The sequence below is a fragment of the Diospyros lotus genome, chromosome 5 (assembly GCF_014633365.1).
Source record: "Diospyros lotus cultivar Yz01 chromosome 5, ASM1463336v1, whole genome shotgun sequence".
Lineage (NCBI taxonomy): Eukaryota > Viridiplantae > Streptophyta > Magnoliopsida > Ericales > Ebenaceae > Diospyros > Diospyros lotus.
The window spans coordinates 8,868,609-8,887,674 of record NC_068342.1 but is presented as its reverse complement, the minus strand read 5'-3'; the positions used below and the strand labels follow the sequence as shown (position 1 = coordinate 8,887,674).

Genomic DNA, 19,066 nt, shown 5'->3' with positions numbered 1-19,066 from the left:
TTCTCCATAAATATATATATATATATTTAAATTAAATTAAATGCCTTTAATTTGGTGTATCTCAATGGAAAAATAAACAAACATGCATGCATTGTGATTTGTTTTCAAGCAATGTATCATTGCGCTGTTGCCATGAATTAGTTTCATCTGTTTGTCAGAGGAATTATAGTGAAGCTTGGCATCGCCTAAAAGATTGATTGAAGTCTTTGCCTCTTTTAATTAATATTGTGCCCGAGTTTGGTTTTCCAGCTAGCTATTTCTATTTGAGTCAATTATAGACCCAGGAAGGAAGGGGGCGAATTGACTGGCTGAAGCATCATTCTTTGTCCTTTGCCAACCTTCTTTAGAGAATTTTGTAGAATTCAACGAACGTTGTTATGATGATAAGATTACTCATATTCCAATCACAATATTATGGAGCCATTATTTCATAGGTCAACACTTCTGCATTAGCTAACAATAATTAAACAATTATTAAATATAATTGTTGAGCATAAGTTAAACACAAGCAAACCTAGCATTCATATGAAAGAACTAGCTAATGAGCCCACCTAAGGTGCGGGTTAAAATATAAAAATTATTTTTATATAAAAAAATTTATTATCTTTTTCAATATAATTTTAAAATTAATATAAAAGTATCCTTTTAAACTTTTATAATTGATTCTAGCTTTAAAATTTTTCACTATAATTATCAATGCCTAATATATATTTATTTTCTGTACAGTATTTTTTTTTTTGCTTAATAATATTTTTCTTAAGTTCCTAATTTAAATTATCAATGCATTAAATTTAATTTTTTTAGATTTTTATCACTTGGTAATAAATCAAAATATATGTATTGAAATTAAATTATAACTTTTTTTAATGCCTTATGAATTGATTGATGTACTTATATTACATAAAAGGGTACAATTTATTATTTTATTTTTTAGGGTGTATGACACAAAAATGACAAACTTTGACCTGTATTACAATTTTATTCTGAATATTTAGTTTAAACAACTAATGAAATTTAAAAATTGTCCGCTTGTGTAACACATAAATATATATAGATAAAAAAAAAAAAAAAACAGTTACTGCATTGTACAATGAAAGTATAACATATTACTGTGAATATTGTTTATTCTCAATATTCACAATTTAATTTGTAATATATATATTCTGAATATTGTTTTTTATATAATTTTAAAAACTATCGGTTCTAATCTCTTATCGACTTATGAATAATGCTAATTAATGGTCCGAATAAAATTGCATACAATTTAAAAACTGAAACCCAAATAGAAAACTAACCGGATAGTTCTCCAAATAGAAGAAGGTGGTATTACTGTATCTATCTATCTCGATAAAAGGCTGTGCCAAGTGTCCATGCATGTTTACCAAACTCTGAGAAACACACACCTCTTTCATACAGGTTTCTACTAGATTCTTATCTCTTTAATTTGTTTATTCATCTGGGTTTATGATTGTGTATATATATATATATATATCCATCGATCCATCTCTCAGCAGTGAATTAATATATATGCAGTGCCGGACCAGAATTTTGGAGCCCTGAGGCGAGACGTGAAAATGGCCCCAAATTGTATATTACATTTAAATTTTATTTTTTTATAATAAAATATAAAAAATAAATAAATATTTATATCATAAGAATAAAATTATTTTTTTTTAAATTTTCAATTAAAAACTACCATAAACGAAACGAAATGAAGGATACTACCATAAATGAAATGAAACGAAGGAACAACTAACCGCTGAAAGTTGAAGCAGATCTGGAGTTAGAGCATCTTAAAAACAAATATGAAAGACTAAATCTGATGAGTGATGACCCAATCGGCCATCGAGAGGCAGCAAGCCACCGACCACAACCTACAAGGGCGAGCAACAGAGAGCGATGGCGAGCCAGCGACCGAGCAGCAAGTCACCGGCCACGAGGGCGAGGCAAGTCGGTGAGGACGAGCGATTGCCGATCAAGCAGTGAGAAACGAGGGCGAGGGTGAAGGGCGAGGAGGAGCAGCAAGAGGAAAGAGAGACAACAAGCTACCGACGACAGAGCAGCAGCGAGAGGCAAGAGCGAAGGCGAGGGCAAGGCGCGACGGAGCCAGAGAGGTAGAGCTAGGGTAGCGAGCGAAAGAGAATGAGGGAGAAGGGTCGTGACTCGAGAGAAGAGGGTGGGTAGGCGGAAAAAGCATGGGCCTTAAGTTGTGAAATTTTCATGGGTCCCTAAGTTGTTAAATTTGCATGGGCCACTTTCAATTTATGGGCCCCTAAATTGTGAAATTTTCACGGGCCTTGAGGCAGCTACCTCTTGAGCCTCATGGAAGGTCCGGCCCTGTATATATGTATGTTTGATGTTGTTGCTTGCCTTGGTTAATTAATTTTAATGAGAGAAGACAAGACAAAAATTGCATCTTTTTGGCTGTGGTCTTAGTATATGAATATGATGATGGCTGTGGTCCTATGGGGGATGAATTTTATACAGTAGCACCCCCCATATATAGGACCATCCAGCATCCGAGGGGAACAAACAAAATGAATAGAATGGAGACTCCGACTCATATTTTACTCTCTTTTTTTCTCATTTTGTAGATAAAATTACGTGATGTTATGTATTAAAGAGTAAATCACTTCTAACATTGAATAATTTTTATTTTTTCAAAAATTAACTCTATGTATATGTATATGTATACATATACAGTAAAGGCCTGATTTATGCCAAAGTCTCTCAATAATTGAAAATATGGTGTTTAATTTTTAAAATGCGTAAAACGTTAAGATTCGATATTTTAATTATTAAAATTATTACTTTAAATTCTTACTGTAATTGAAAATATATAAACAGATCTATTATCTACGTTACATAAGATACAACATCATATAAAAAAAATGTACATAAACGAGACACATCATATTAAATTTAATACATAAATATTATATTTAGTCTCTCAAAAATTAAAAAAATTGATATTTGGTCCCTAATATGAAAAAAATAAATTTGATAAAACACCTAAAAATTTTCATAATATCTGAAAATATTCAAAAAAAATGCCCTAAATTTTATTTAAAAACTAAAAACTTTATAAAAAAGAACTAAAATATTCATAAAAAAATACCTAAATTTCATAAAATAAAACATATAAAATAAAATTTAGGTCTTTTTAAATTATTTTTAGGTCTTTTTCTTAAAAATTTAGGTCATTTTTAATTGTTGAGTTTAATTGTTGACAGACTAAATGTCATATTTATGTGTTATGCCTAATCTGATATGTCTCGCTAACGTGTTTTTTTTTTTTTTATTGTGTGACATGACATTTTACATAGCATAGATAATGGTTATGTTACTCTCAGTAACAATAAGAACTTAAAATAACAATTTTTAATAGTTGAGATATCAAATCTTGATATTTTATACTTCAATAATCAATCGCTATATTTTTTTAATAATTGAGAGGTCGATGTATATATTAAGCCTAAAGTAAAATTTCAAAATATATTTTATATATTGTGATTTAAAAAATAAAATTGAACTCAATCTACAAAATCAGAATTCAGCTAATAATATCTTTAGTTTTATCACTACACTAAATCTCATTTACAACCAAATTTTGACTAAAACAAGTAATAATTAAATTACAATGGTTAATCGTTAAATTTATTTAAAATGTTTTATTTTTGTACTTGAACATTTATAGTAAATGCCACACCTCTAGTACATATTATATAAGCACTGAAAAATTATTTACAAAAATTAAATTGACAAGTTGTTTTTCTTTTTTTGTTTTAAAAAATTTTCTCGAATATTTAATTATCCAAACACCAAAAAAAAAAAGTTCAAAATAAAGGAGTCTTGCCCCTATTTGCAGTGATTAATTTATTTATAAATGGAAGTGAATGGGAGAATTAAAGAGAATAGCCCTCTCACTACATGTATTCTTTTCTTATTATTTACATACAAAAATTCATTAATATCCATAATTCAAATAAAACACTAATCAAGTGATACAATTTTAAATACTTAAGCCATTTAAGCAATTTACAAACCAACAATTTATTTATTTATTTTTTATCTTCATTCAAGTCCAAGGTTTGCTTTAAGTGAGATCAGTATTTTTTACATTTTACAAAGTTAATGCAAAGCATATAAGTTCCTAAGAAAGAGAAGAGAAGACAAAACAAAAACAAAAGTTGAAATTACAATAATTAAAAGACATAAAACTTATGGCTAATACTAATTAAGAAAACTATAAAAAGGAACCAAATTGTCATCCTTCCCATTCAAAGCACTTCTAAATCCACTTTCCTGTAAATTACATCTAGCTAGCACAGCATATTTATCTCTTAATAATATCTTTATAAATGCGTGATGTAACCAAGGCATTAAATTCTTTCTTTTTTTTTTTAGATTTTTTAAGACTTAGTGATAATAAATCACAATATATTGTAACTACATTCATAAATTTTATACCTTTATAGACATACTCTTTCCCTTGCACATATTTACCATTTCATATTTTCTTTGTTTTCTCGATTCATTCTCTATCCAAAAAAAATGACATTATATATATATATATATTTGTATTCTTCTTTCTTTTTCCAAACAAAGAAAATGTGCTCCCTCTACCCTCTCATATCCCTCCACTCTCTCAAATAAAAGTGTAAGTAACAATGTTAGAAAATTGAGGGTGAGAAGCAAGGGCTAATCTAGAAATTTAGAATGTAGGGATTGAAAATTAAGAAAGTCAATATAATGAATTTATATATAATAAAAGTTATTTTTATTTAATTTGAAGTTGTTCCTGACAAGATTTTAAAATATAAATTCATTTATAATAGAATTTAGATCTATTTTCTCAACAAGTTCTCGTTTCAAGTTCGCATTCGAGAATTGGGGAAAAATTGATGTTTGAAATTTGGGGCAAATGTATAAAATGATAAATTGAGAAGAAATAGAGATAGTGAAGGCCTGAACTGTGAAATGTGAAGAAAATCAAGAATGATGTATGTAAACCTGAAGGAAGAGAGAGTGAAAATGGGAAGGATTTGATGAGTTTAGAGTATTGGGTCAATTTAAAAAAAAAAAAATTGATTTGGGCCAAATTATGAATTTGGTTTGAGGTAGCATATTTAAATTAGTGCTTGATAAACACGGGCTTATTAAAAAGAATACGGACTGATAATTTTAAAATTAAAAAAAATAATAATTTACACATATATGGGCTAAGGCTAGGACAAGTTGAAGCCCAATTCAAAGAGTATTTCACTAAAGCTAAATGGCAATAATATTTGGTCATATTAATTAGGTTTCTTTTCACCCTTAATTACTCATTTTTGCAATGGAATTAATCTTTCAGTACAAGACGTTTATTTTTTGTTTTTGTTTAAAGATTACATATTAGCTGTTGTAAAATACATTTCAAAAGGACACCCCCAAACGGCACTTAATTTTATTTGTATGGTGTTCTCTCACCTTTTTTATGCCAATGCCATGACTGTTTTTGTTTTTTTGTTTTTTTTTTTTCCTTGTGATCCATTTGTGGGTGATCTTTCATGCGGTTACGTTCTGGTTTTGTGATTCTCAGTCTCTTGTAACTTCTTGATTCTTTTAATTCATGGATTTTTTTTTAAAGGCTAAGATTTAGCCAACAATATTTTAAAATAAAATAAATAACCTTTTGTTATGTAGACATTGCAAATAACATTTTAAAATGATAGAAAAGCCTTTTTCTAACAATTAGTCATTGCAAACTACATTATGAAATGACACAAATTCTTTAATCAAGTTGGAAGATGTGAGTTACCAATTTTCTTTTTTGTAGATCACATTACTAACAACTAACATTAACTTTGGTGTTCTCGGGTCATCCTAGATATTTATAAGAAAATTCAAATAGGTCACTAGGGTTGCTTCAATGATCAGCAGGAAGTGGTGGACGGTCTAAATTTTCAGATTTAAATTCACTTCTTGTGCAGCCACTAAGAATTAGACTCAAATTTACTTTTTTTATCAAAATCGTGAGATCAAGCGGTGAGGCTTCCACAAAGAAGAACATCCCAAGAAAATCCTGATAAACTCAACATGAGAATTTTAAAATCTTATGACATTAACAACCATGATTTGGGAGTGGCAAAACACATCTTTACTTCGAACATTTAAGTTGGTTAACCCTGTCGAAAAACCACACACTATTGCAAAAGAGAAGCATTCCCATGGCAAGCCTAGTGACCACTCCAACCATATCTATCTCACGGGGGGGGGCTTAGATCAGTCAATTAATGGACCCATCAAATAGACGCCACTCCACGAGGACATGACATTCCCAAGAAGGGCATATGAAGCAAATCCTGAGCAACAAGGAAAGGTGTTTTAATCTTTTGCACCTTAAGTTCTAATTCTCATTTCCAAGTCCTTATTAACTGACTTAAATATTAGGATAACTTTCTTAATAAGTCTTAGATAAGCCTATATTTCATTCTTCTTTATAAATAGTTTAATTAACGTTTTAAAATATAATTCTACAATGATTATTAAGCCAAGCCACTACAAATTAAACTGGTGGGCAAGCAAGTGACCTCATCAAACTTTAAAAATATTTAGTCGTTAGTCATTACAAACGACATTTTAAAACAATACATATACTTTACATAATTGATCTTAATACTATAACGATTATTTCTTAATAATATAGTTGATAGAATCTCCTCTTTCTAAATCATCAAATAATTGACTCCTATTAGCAAGAGTTTAAATATCTTGTAAGATACATAAACCAAAAAGAAAAAAAAAATCAAACTCTTTTATAACAAACTCAAATATAATTTGAATGCTAAATCCAAACTCAAGTAAAAAAGAAGAAAGGAAATTTGTCATTATCCGTGTGTTAGTAGAAGGGTGGCTAGTTGAGTTGATTGTTATTTTTGTTTTGCTTGTGCCTAGTTATCCAAATTTATCATTATTAGATGACACAAAAATAATAATAACAAAAAAAATTTAAGAAAGTTACTAAAAATAGATTTGCTGACAAAACAGAAAAGTCACAAAATGCACATAAGTTAACATATATAATAATAATAATAATATATATAGTTGTAGGCCGGAGAGAAGTACGGGGCACAGCGTTATCCAATATCCCATTATCTTATATATATATATATATTTTTAAGACACAGCGGTGACGAGCGACGACATCAATGGAAGATGTATGGAACCATCCAAACCGTTCCACCGAGATTCAGCAGATTTACGGGTCCAAACCGAAGAGAAGAGAAGACCCACCGTCAATCCCCTCACCGCTTGCATTTCGCCTATCTCTCTCCCTCTCCCTCTCCCTCTCTCTCACCAGATACCCAAATAGAAGAAGAAGAAGATGGCTCTGTCAATTCCCCATGCTTGCCAAACTCTGAGAAACAAACGTTTCCTTACCCGGGATTTCACCTCTTTCATACAGGTTTCTAGTTGATCATTCATCTCTTTGTTAACCTCTGGGCTTATAATTGTGTATATGTCCATGCATCTCTCTCGGTTTGTTGTTTGGTCTTTTCCGTCAGGAATTAATTTGTTTGATGTTCTTGCTTGGCTTTGAGAAATCATCCTAATTTCTTGACAGGTGGCAAATTTTGCGTCTTTTTAGCTCTCGGGAACCGTCCGCTTTTTGCAATCTCTCGTGGTTCCTTGAAGAGGGTATTTGGGATTTTCGACTTGGGTATTTGTGGCGCATTATTGCTGGTACTATGGGGGATGATTCTAGTATGGACGTTGATCGTTTGAACCCACCGACTGGTTCACTGGTGAATAATCAATTGAGAAGGGGACGACATCTTCAGATTGAGGAACGAATTCGACAGCTTCAAGCTGTCTCTGCTAGGGCTAGGCAGCGCCAGAGATGGCGCCGAGCCCGAAACCTTCCCCTTACCGATAATGTTATGAGTGAGGGAACTGATGGTGCTGGTGGTGAGGCTACAATGCAAGATGGGGAGAATAGAGTTGCCTTGGAGGAAGAGAGAATTGAGAGGGCCAAAAGTTGCATAATGAATGGCGCCCATTTGGTTGCAAAGGCTCTTGAATTGCAAGAAGATGTTAACAAGGTTGTTGGTGATGGAGATGGATTTTTCGATTGCAATGTATGCTTGGATATGGCCAAAGACCCGATATTGACCTGTTGCGGTCACTTGTTCTGTTGGGCGTGCTTCTATCAGTTGCCTTACATCTATTCAGTAGCTAAGGAATGCCCAGTTTGCAAGGGAGAGGTAATGGACAATAGCATCACTCCTATCTATGGCTATGGGACCAGTGGCAATGTATCCAAATCGGAGTATGGGGTGACTATACCCCCAAGACCCCAGGCCCGTCGAATAGAGAGTGTTAGGCAACAACAGGTCGGCCGAGGCACATCCCATGTTCCAGTTGTGGATGCATTTCAAAGAATTAGAATGCAGATAACTGCTGCCGCGGTGGGCCGCGCACAGCAACAGCATCCTAGCAGCGGCGGCGTAAGCATCAGCTCTGGCAGAGCCAATGCGGCTGATCAGGTCCCCGCCCCTGACGTGCTGATCAATACCATGTTAGGGGGAGGCAACCAACGCCCCCGACCTCGTCAACCTACGAGAGTAGCATTGCATACTTCTGCTGCTGCTGCTGCTCCTGCTGCTTCGGTTCCTTCTGTTCCATCTTCGCCGTATAGCCCGAGACTGTTGTTTGAGGAGCTTGAGTTATATTTTGGTGGCCGTTTCTTGGGAAGAACCAGTGAGCAGCTGGTTACACCAATTGGTGGAGCAGATCCTTTTTCTAGCACTTCTGCTGTTGCACAGCCACAACAAGAGATTGTGCAGGATTCAACCACTGAGGTCTATCCTGCAGCAGCCACTGCTTCATCTTCCCAAAGAAATGCTGCTTCTGCTTCTCTTGTCCAGTTGGGAACACAAGGAACCGAACCTCCAACTGAGGCAAATTTAACTGAACCCGAACCCTCTTCGTCTTCCAGGAGAAGAATCCGCCTTTCTGAAGTGTCAGATGGAGGCAATGGAGATTCTCGTGAACCTAGGAGGAGAAGACTAAACTAGCATAGATATTTCTGCTTTTAATTGTATTTATAATAAGTTTGCGACTTCCTTTCATTAGACATACCCTCTCTCATATTAAAAACAGATTATAGTTCTTTGGGCTTGTATTTGATTTATAGAACAGTTTATAGAAGCACATTTATTTTTGTTTTCTTCTTCAATGGCAAGCATGTTTATAAAAGAAATGCGATCCCGCATTGTGGATCTTACTTTCCAAGGAAAGAGCTACTGATATTGTCTTCCATAGATTTTAGCTTGAATACCTGATTGTATGGCAGGACACATTTGTTAGGCATAGGTCGACTAGTCTTATTTATAACTCTTGTATATCTAATTGCTATTTTTTATCTCCCAATATACTTGCTTATGTATTCATGGACTTATTCCTCTTTTTAAGTTCTTCTCTCTTTTGGCTTTCCTAATGTATCTCTTAGAAGTTGTTGTAGTGATCTTCTTTCTTTGTAAGACGCAATCTGAATTATATTTCTGCTTTTAGTGATCTCATGTCCTATCATATGGATATGCTTCTCACTCTCCATCTTTCTCCAAAGTTCTGCAATTAACCTTGGAATTTTGCCCATAATGGAGAAAATGCCTTTGTGAATGGAGATGTTCTGAAGCATTGAATGCACAATAATGTTAGCTACATCTCCTTGATTTTGAACTCTGAAGCTATTTCTTTCTGATTGCATCTTTAATTGAGGACTTGGCATCATTGCTGACTTTGAACTTGTGAAGATATATATCAGGTGCTATGGAACTGAATCACTTCCAATGGCCCACAGGTGCTGTAGTTATGCCATTACATGTCCAGTGCATTCTGTTGTGAGTCCATACTTCTTTTGATTTATGCTTTCAAGAATTTGATTCTGCTCCAAAGAACTTGTGAGTGCTGTATTTATTTTTTCTTTTTCTTTTCTTTGTGATCTTGGTTTATGCTAGTTTGCAGTTTCCTGATTTTCTTAAGCAGTTGGGAGAGAGTTCATTTTGCCTTGCTGTCCCATTCCTCATCTGATGCTGCATTGTAACATATTTGTAAAAGCATGTTAGTCGCACTATTTTTGTTTCCTCCTTTGTAGTGCCTAGCTGTAAGCATAATCTTACTCCGATTCTCACAAAACAATGAGTCTTATGTGCTGGAGCCTCTTTGCTATTCAAATAGGATCTGATATTTGATAATAAATTCAAACATATGGTTATGTGATGGAAACCGTGACTTCTGGATCAAAGCTCTTTGTCATGCTGGTCATGACATGTTTAGGACCATGAGAATGGTCTTTTCATTCTGTAATCTTTTTTTTTTGGGGGGGGGGTTGATTTATCATTCATTTACTGCCACTTGAAACTGGCTCTTGCATTCTCAAAAAAAAAAATAATAATAATAATTATTCTTGTTGACGCTTCAATTATGCACGCCAATAAATTTGCTCCTCTGGTGAAGAACTTCTCCGGCGAACAAATAATGTTAGGATTATCTAAGAGACTTGTTTGGAAAGATTTTATTATGCTTGAGTTTTTAGTACTTAAAACCAGAGAATATATAATGAGGGTAAGAATGGGAGAGCTTGTTCAATCAAAAACTTGCCGATAGAAATGCTGTTAAGAGTAGGGTTTTTTCGAAACACCAATAACTAAAGTTGATATGAGAAAGTTGAAGAAAAAGAGAGAAAAGGAGAGAGATGCTCTTGCACTTCAACTTCCACCAATATATGTATAGATAGCTAGGACCTCAACCTGGCATTATCCTCATGCCATCCACTTAACAAGCGATTGATGGGCATGGCACGTAATGTGGACTCATTTGGTTTATATGATCCACATATCTCTTATAGTTTTAAGTTGTTGGGATGTCTTCGTCAATTACTCGATTTGTTAGATATATTTTCATTAGTGAGAGACTATTAATTGAGAGTTTGTGGTTATATATGAAGGGGACATTCATATAGAGATTCAGGAACCAGTTGAGGACCACATCCTAAATAAGTTGAAAGTCTAAGAAGGTGTTCGACTAGACTTAAAAAAGCTAGTTAACACTAATTTTAAATGTATGAATTGATTTTTTTTTTTTTTAAAATGACCCTGTTGGGATAACCTTAAACAATTAAAATGATAGCTAACTTAAAAGTTTCATATTGGCATTTATAAAAAGTAATAAGAGTCGGCTTCTATTTTTAAAACTTAAAAGTTGTGCCTATATAGTTGATGTTAACTAAAAGAAACAAATGTAACCGCAAACAATTCTAAAAATTCCAATCAATGTCATTTTGTCTTCATTGCCACTATTTGTTATTATCGTTCATTGTTCATCAGTTGTCGATTGTCATAATATTCTTTTTCGTGTCATTCCCTAAAAGTAACAATAGTAATAGATTGTCATCTCTCTTTTTTGCATCATTATTTCTGTGTCATTCATTCTCTCTCTCTCCTTCAAGTCACTAACAATCTAAAATTTATTAATAGACAAGGTTTAAATTTGAAAGCCATCAACAACGTTGTTTCGCCAACTACTAAAGCTTGGAGCTTGGTGGCATCACCTAAGTGATCGTATGATGTTGGGAGCTTGAGGGATTGGGCCCCCAATGGCCAATTGGTTATTTCCAAGTTATTTTTTTATAACTTGCAGACTAATATAAAAATAGGGATCTATTGTTATAACATCAACCTCCAAAAGACATAAATTGTTCTCCTGAAAGAAGCGCCTCGCTCCTTAGGAGAAAAAAGTCTTCCCATATAGTATGGTTCTTTAAGAGAATAAACCTTGTCCCAAATAAGGTATTCAAATGCAGGAGAAATATATTTTCCTCGACAAGTCTTCTTCACATGTCAAGTATACCCAATCAAGTCATCCTAGTCATCCTCCTAGGGGAATAATAAGGGAAATTTTCTATCGGACAACTCATATCCTGTTATTGCCCATGTAATGACAGCTCGTCTCACAAGGCATTCCTTTTCTCGGAGGAGTGGGACTTTTTTTAGGCCTAATCTATGATTAACTCAAGACAACACCTTGCATACATGCCACGTGTCCCACTATCGACATCTAGGGAATATAAATACTCCCAACCCTTCATTTAAATAGATCTAACTAATCTTAAGACGTTTCAAATTCTCATATCTAATTACACTTCAAACACGTATTTTGTTTATCCAGAAAGACTATTATCTCTCTTAGACATTTTTACCTACTTGTTCATAATATTATCGTATCTTTTTCTGACTCAAACATTAAAGAGCCCTTGCATGAGGAATCTCTGCTTATCTTCTGACTGTGTACTGCTTTATAGCAACTATTTTCAAGACAAGAGAGCGTTTTCTCTTGGCAATCACCATATCTTTCCCAATCCAATCTTCTACTACTTAAGTCCAATAGCTATTTATTCAAGAGATTCAAGACTATTAATCTCTCCTCTCTCCTAGGAAAAAGGTGATCTCTCCTCATGATAATAGTCTGCCACTTCCTTCTGACTTGTAAATCACCTTAATTTTCTTACCGGGCTCTATCTCAACTTAAGCTTCCTGCCTTATAAATTATAGTTATTGTATTTCCAATGACAACGTACGAATTGGCGCTGCCTGACTACAAACTCCTAAACATCGTTTCAACCCAGTGGGCACCCTTTTGCTTGTATAGGTGACATGCTCACGTGGGCCTACACCTTACCAAACCAAGTACACCTGTGCTTCGTATCTTTTATTCTCTTCAATTCTTTGCATATAAGATCGATTCAACGCATCTAAGGCCTATTTTAATCTGTTTTCAAGAAGAAGAAAAAAAATCCATATTAACTTGAATAAAACAGCGTGGGGTTCTCATTGATATCCAAATTCAAACTAAATCAATGAAATTGAGTGAACTTACATTAAAAAGATTTAATATAACTTTATAGGTTTGTAATGAAGACGCAACCAAATTTAATTGAGTTAGTTTCTTCAATTTTATTTTACGATTAAATTAACTTCCGACTCAAAAAGTTCAAATTCAAATATAATGAATTGAAATTTGAATTTGTACCCTGAAAAGGAAAGAGATTTGAGAAAGTTGGCTAGCCTCATACCCATTACTTGTATTTGGGCCCTAGTTTTCCATTCAAGATCAAATTTTAATTGTTCCATTCCAACTTATTTTACAATATTCAAACTAAACCCACCTAATTTAACTGGACACTGGGAGGGGCAGATCGGGTTTGGATTGGCCCAACAAATAAACTATAAGTTGAGCATTAGCCCAAACTTGGGACGGCCCTAATCTTAAATTCTCCAAACCCACCCATCAAAAATTACAAACCCAAAATGAATTTACTATCATTATTTGTAGTTTTGATATTCTCTTTATTTTACATTTTTAAGGGGGTGAACAAAATTGCACTCCCCCCGCCGTGTGGATATTTAATTTAATAATATATGGTTGTAATTAAAAATGTATAGAGTATTGTTTGCTTTTGAACATGGATTTATATGAGATTCTTCGGGGGTGGAGGGGTGGCTTAAACACAAAAAGAGAAACAAAATCTATTAGTATCACGTGAGAAAATCATGATGGCACGTGAAACAATTTGTTCTTTTAGGGTTGTTTTTGCATGATGAAGTGGGTAGGATTGGGACTAGCGGCGCTCCAAAAGAGTGACAATGAGCATACTTTATGGGGGATGAGCTGAGCCGAGGTTGAAGAAGAAGAAGAAGACAGAATGGCTTCTGGTTGGTTATATATCATAATCATCAACCATTGGTTTTTTAATTTTTCATCTCTTTCTAGCAAACAAAAAAATTTAGAAACTCATCCCAGTGCTCAGTTAAGTTGATAAATTTATAAATTCAATAAATATTTATTTTTGTATTAAGTTGGATGAGTCGCATCTTGTTATTTTTCTTGCTTTTACTTTTGCATTCCCATTCCCATTCTGGGTGGGTGAGGCTTTACATGGATGGTCAGAATCGTCAACCAGTGATTGCCGCTCTTCACCCATCATTGCCTTTAGATACTAATCATAACGGCTCCCCCAATCAACTTACTGTTTTCCTTTTGCATCTATCACTCTCTATGCATACACACATTGTTTTTTAAGAAAAATATATATATTTGTGCTCTTAAATTTTTTGTTTTGTAAAATTTTAAAAATTTCTTATGATTTGAAATGTATTCTTAAATTTAGACTAGAAGTATATTTATATTCTTCAATTTTTTTTATTTTTCTTTTATAAAAACTTAAATTTTTTATAATTTTAAATATGTTCTTAAATTGTGTAAAATTATTTATTTAAATACTTAACCAACAAATAATAGCTGACGTGGCAATTTTCTAACGTATTCTCAACTCCCCTCTCTCTCCTTTCCCTCTAACATATCTTCAACTCCCTTTTTCTCTTCCTGATTGCATGTCTTACTCTATTATTTTACTTCCTGATTATGTCTTCTATAAGACATGCTACCCCTAAATTAGTGCCAACTTTGACCCCACCCCCTATTGCAAAGTAAGCATTGACTTGGGCACGTTTGTGACACATCTAACTCAACTGGTCATTAAATGAGACATAGCTAGAGAGATAAAGAAAGTTAAAGAGACATTAAAAAATTATCAGGTCAATACGTCTGTGTATCACTTCAATATGTCAATACGTATGAAAAACTAAACTATCACGTCAATACGTGTACGTATCACTTACTAGTCAAGTGTTTAAATGAGTAATTTTAGACACTTCAAATGTACATTTCCAATCAAAAAAAATTCAAAGATACATTGAAAACTACAAAAAAATTTAGGAGTTCACAAGAAAAAAAATACAAAAGTTTAAAAGTATAAATATACTTTTGACCCATAGTTTTACTCAAAGAATTTATTAAATTTACAAATTTAATAAAATAATAATGACATGAAAATTTGTGATTCATTTAAATAAAAATTAAATTTTAAACACTAAATATTATTAAAATTTTAAAAATTTACTGAATTTGAGTTCTCCAACTTTTTCCATATATATACGGTCAAAACTTTTATATTTGATTTGAGAAATTATATTAAAGTTATGACTAAAAGCTGCAAAAAAAACAAATGTATAGAACTCTTTTTCATCATCTTAAAGCAAGATAACTCATATATATATATATATATATATGTGTGTGCGCGCGCGCGCGCGCGCGCATATATAATACACACACACATATATATATATATGTTAGGAGACATTTTAACCAGCTTTATTGGGTTATTTACGCAAATATATATAAATTTTTGAAGTTTGTATATAAAAACACCCTTCTATTTAAATTATATTTTCATGTCATAATTTAAAGAACTTTTTTTTTAGAAAATAATTATAAAAACCCTTCGCCAATGCTAATAATTTACATTTTACTTTCAAAATCTTCATTCACTTGACCTTCTATTTTGATTTATATTAGTCTTGAAAATATAATATTTTAAATCTTAATTAGTATTAAAAAATTTATGCATTAGTCTTGCATTAAATTAAAGATAGTGATTGATTAATTATTAAAGTAAAATTATTTATTATATTATATATTTATTTATAAATTATAAATTAAAATTTCTAAACGCAAGGAAGCATAGATTTTTTAATGCTAATTAAAATTTTCTGATTTTTTGAAATTTAATTTCATGTTCTTCAGAAATAATATTTATTTTTGATTGATTGAGGGATTAAATGAGGAATTAATCAAAATTAATACTTATTTTTAATCAATTGATGAATTAATTGATGAGAAAATTAATTGAGTTTAAAATTAAGTTATAAATAAATATTATAAATAGTATTGGAAACTTATGCTTAATTTTTTACTTTAATTATTAATTATTATTATCTTTAATTTAATGTAAGTTTTGGAGGTAAAAAATATTTTGGCAAACTATTGGAGAAAAAAAATGATTGGCAAACTATTTAATAACTAAATATTTATATACACATTATATTTCGTTGAAAAATCCATGCTTAGAAATTAACTAACTAAATATTTAAACGAATGGATAAATAATATACACATTATAAATGGATTTTATTAATCCATAGAAAATTAATATAAAAGTGATCTTCTAGCTGCATCTTGTGTAATTTCTTAGTATGTATTCATTCTTATAGATTAAAAATTACCTACGTGCATATATATATTCAACTATTTAACTGTGTCCCCAACAAACTATTTACTAACTAAATTTTAATATATACATAATAATGCATTGGAAAACTTATAATTAGCATTAAAAACTCATGTATTGAAAAACTTATTATTAATTTTATAGTAATTATTAATTACTGCTACTTTTCGTAATAATAATTTAATTATTATTAATCAAGGTTTGAGAGATTTTTTTTTGCAAATTATTCTACTTTTATAATAATAATAATAATAATAATAATAAAGATATAAATATAAAGATTAAACTATTCTCAAATTCATTAAAAATTATTCTCCTAAACAATACTTAAGAAGGTTACCTTCAATGGCACCATCTTTCCAACAAAACTCTTATGTTTTGTTTAATTTATCAAGACAAGGTCTTCATATGCACACTCATTTTCACGGATCGAACTTAATTTAATTCATAACTTATATTAAGAAGTCTAAATTCTTAATTCATTTTAAAATATCGAATTTAAAGAAAAATAAGAAAGGACTTCTCAAACATTTTGACCTAAAATCTTTAGAAACTTTTAGAATAAATTTCTAGACTACTAAATCACTACATCTTAAAATATAAATGTGAAAGTTGACCATTTCTACCAAAATAAAATAGCGTGCCTTAAATAAAAATTTAGTAAATACAATGGGTTTATCATGCTTTATACACTTAATACCATCAAAATAAAACATACACATGTTGCTAATTTGTCACATAAAAACATACATAACATCTACAAAACATGACTTGTCACAAAAATGATGAAGCTTCCAAGACCTATGGTTCAAAAATTTCTTTCCCCTTGGAACCACTTACCTCACTTAGAACATTTAAATATTTCAATAAATAAACTCAACTTAGAAGATGAATCTTTTAAGTGAGGAACCCTCAAAAGTAAATTATTTATATAAAATGTACACATAAAAGAAAATGCAAATTCCAATTTTGCGATGCTACTTGTGACAATGTCAACATCATTTTAAGAGTTTTTTCAGCCAACATCCTAAATGCCTCTTGAAAGGTCCTCGACCACGTCACCTCGAGCCTAAATAACACAAAGCGAAAATGCATTGCCATATATGATCATGGATGCAAATGAAAAATCAAATAGACTACATTTTTAATATATAGATTTCCCATGCAACAAGAAAAAAAAGTCACGAAGTAAAAGTTTGTGAGTGTGATAACCTTGCCTTAGGGCCTTTTAGGTGAAGATTTTTCTTACTCTTCCTAGGTTTCTAACCTCTCGTTACTTACTTTGGTGGAAGTTGTTTCTTCCTTCTTATGCTCTCTCTCTATCTCTTTCTCCCTCACACTTGGATCTCTCTTCTATTTGAAAACCACTCTCATGACTCCTATTTATGCCCAACACACTTAGGCACCACTTTACCTATTGGGCTAAGTTTTCAAATTTCTTCAAAAGTATGCTTTCCAATTTGGTGAAAAATTTTAATTTCTCACTATTTAAAGTAGAGGTCAAAGGTTATTTTTGAGAGGGTAGGTTCCAAGATACCCTTTTTTTTATGTCACACACACACACACAAGAGAAAAGTGGAAAAAAGAAATCAAGAAAGGGAATAAGGGTTAATGGAAGTCAATTGGGGGGGGGGGGGGGGGGGGTGTAAATGGAAGTCAGTAGGAAATTACCCAAGACAACCTCCTTAGTGTAACGAACAACTATTAGCTCTCACTCTGCTTGCCAAAATAACAAACAGATTGCAAGGAGCAACTTTCTGCTACTCACTATTTTGGAGGGTGGGGGTGGGGAAGAGAACTTGTAGAGTCTATTTTTTTATATTATATACTTATATATATATATATATACACATGCACATACATATATATATGCGTAAATATTTTTTTACTTTTTCTATTTATTTTTAAAATATACATTTTTTAGATGTATACATTTTTTAAAAATATTAATTTTTTTATATATCTGTGTATATATATATATATATTCAGCCACTCTTTTTAACTCATTCTTTGATCAATTACATCACTTCATAATTTCACACACACTCACCTAAATTTCGTTGACAATCCTGAATTTTCTCCAAATTAAATTCAAATTTATTTCTTTAAACATACAATATTCTAAAAATATTTGGAGTATTACAACCAACCACCCTTAAAGAAATTTTGTTCTCAAAATTTTTCTCAAGTTACACTTTTAGCCTCCAATAACTAAAATGGATTGTCACTCGATCAAAACGTTAATTAGGTTTCATTAACAAGTCAAAACACCACAATATTTTGAAATTATAGTGAATTTTGCTACTTTACTTCTATTTCCTCAAACAAATGAAGACATTTCTTCTTAATGGAATCCCTTTATGAATCTCCGATACTAGCTTGCTAACCCTAAAAAACTTCGTACCTTGATCTCACATAGTTGACTACCTCCAATCCTTCATGACTTCAATCTTGGTTAAATTCATTGCAATCCCTTGAGTTGAGATCACATGTCCTAAGAACGTCACTTGAGATAGTCAAAACTAGCACTTTAAGAACTTGGTATACAATTGATTTTTTATTAGTGTCTATAACACTGCCCTTAAGTGTTCCCTCTTGTTCAAGAAATATACCAAAATATCATCTATAAAAGTGATCACATACTTGTCTAAATATAGTCTAGCTAAACACCTATTCATGATGTCTATGAATGCAGCCAGTGCATTTGTAAGCTTGAATGGCATCACTATATACTTAAAATGCCCATATTGAAATCTAAACGAGGTCTTCATCACATAGTCAACCTTAATCCTCGATTGATAATATCTAAATCTCAAGTCAATCATCAAGAACACCTTGGCTCCATATAGCTAATTGAATAGCTCCTTAATTCATGGGAGCGAGTATTTATTCTTA

At 31.9% G+C, this 19,066-nt stretch overlaps 1 protein-coding gene across 1 annotated transcript; it reads left to right on the top strand.

The window, feature by feature from the left end:
* Positions 1-7,190: 7,190 nt before the first annotated feature.
* LOC127801286 (uncharacterized) lies at positions 7,191-9,433 on the top strand. Its single transcript, XM_052336251.1, has 2 exons — positions 7,191-7,450; positions 7,610-9,433. Exon 2 carries the CDS (start codon positions 7,734-7,736, stop codon positions 9,060-9,062), a length of 1,329 nt encoding a protein of 442 aa, XP_052192211.1. The 5' UTR covers positions 7,191-7,450; positions 7,610-7,733; the 3' UTR covers positions 9,063-9,433.
* Positions 9,434-19,066: the final 9,633 nt, after the last annotated feature.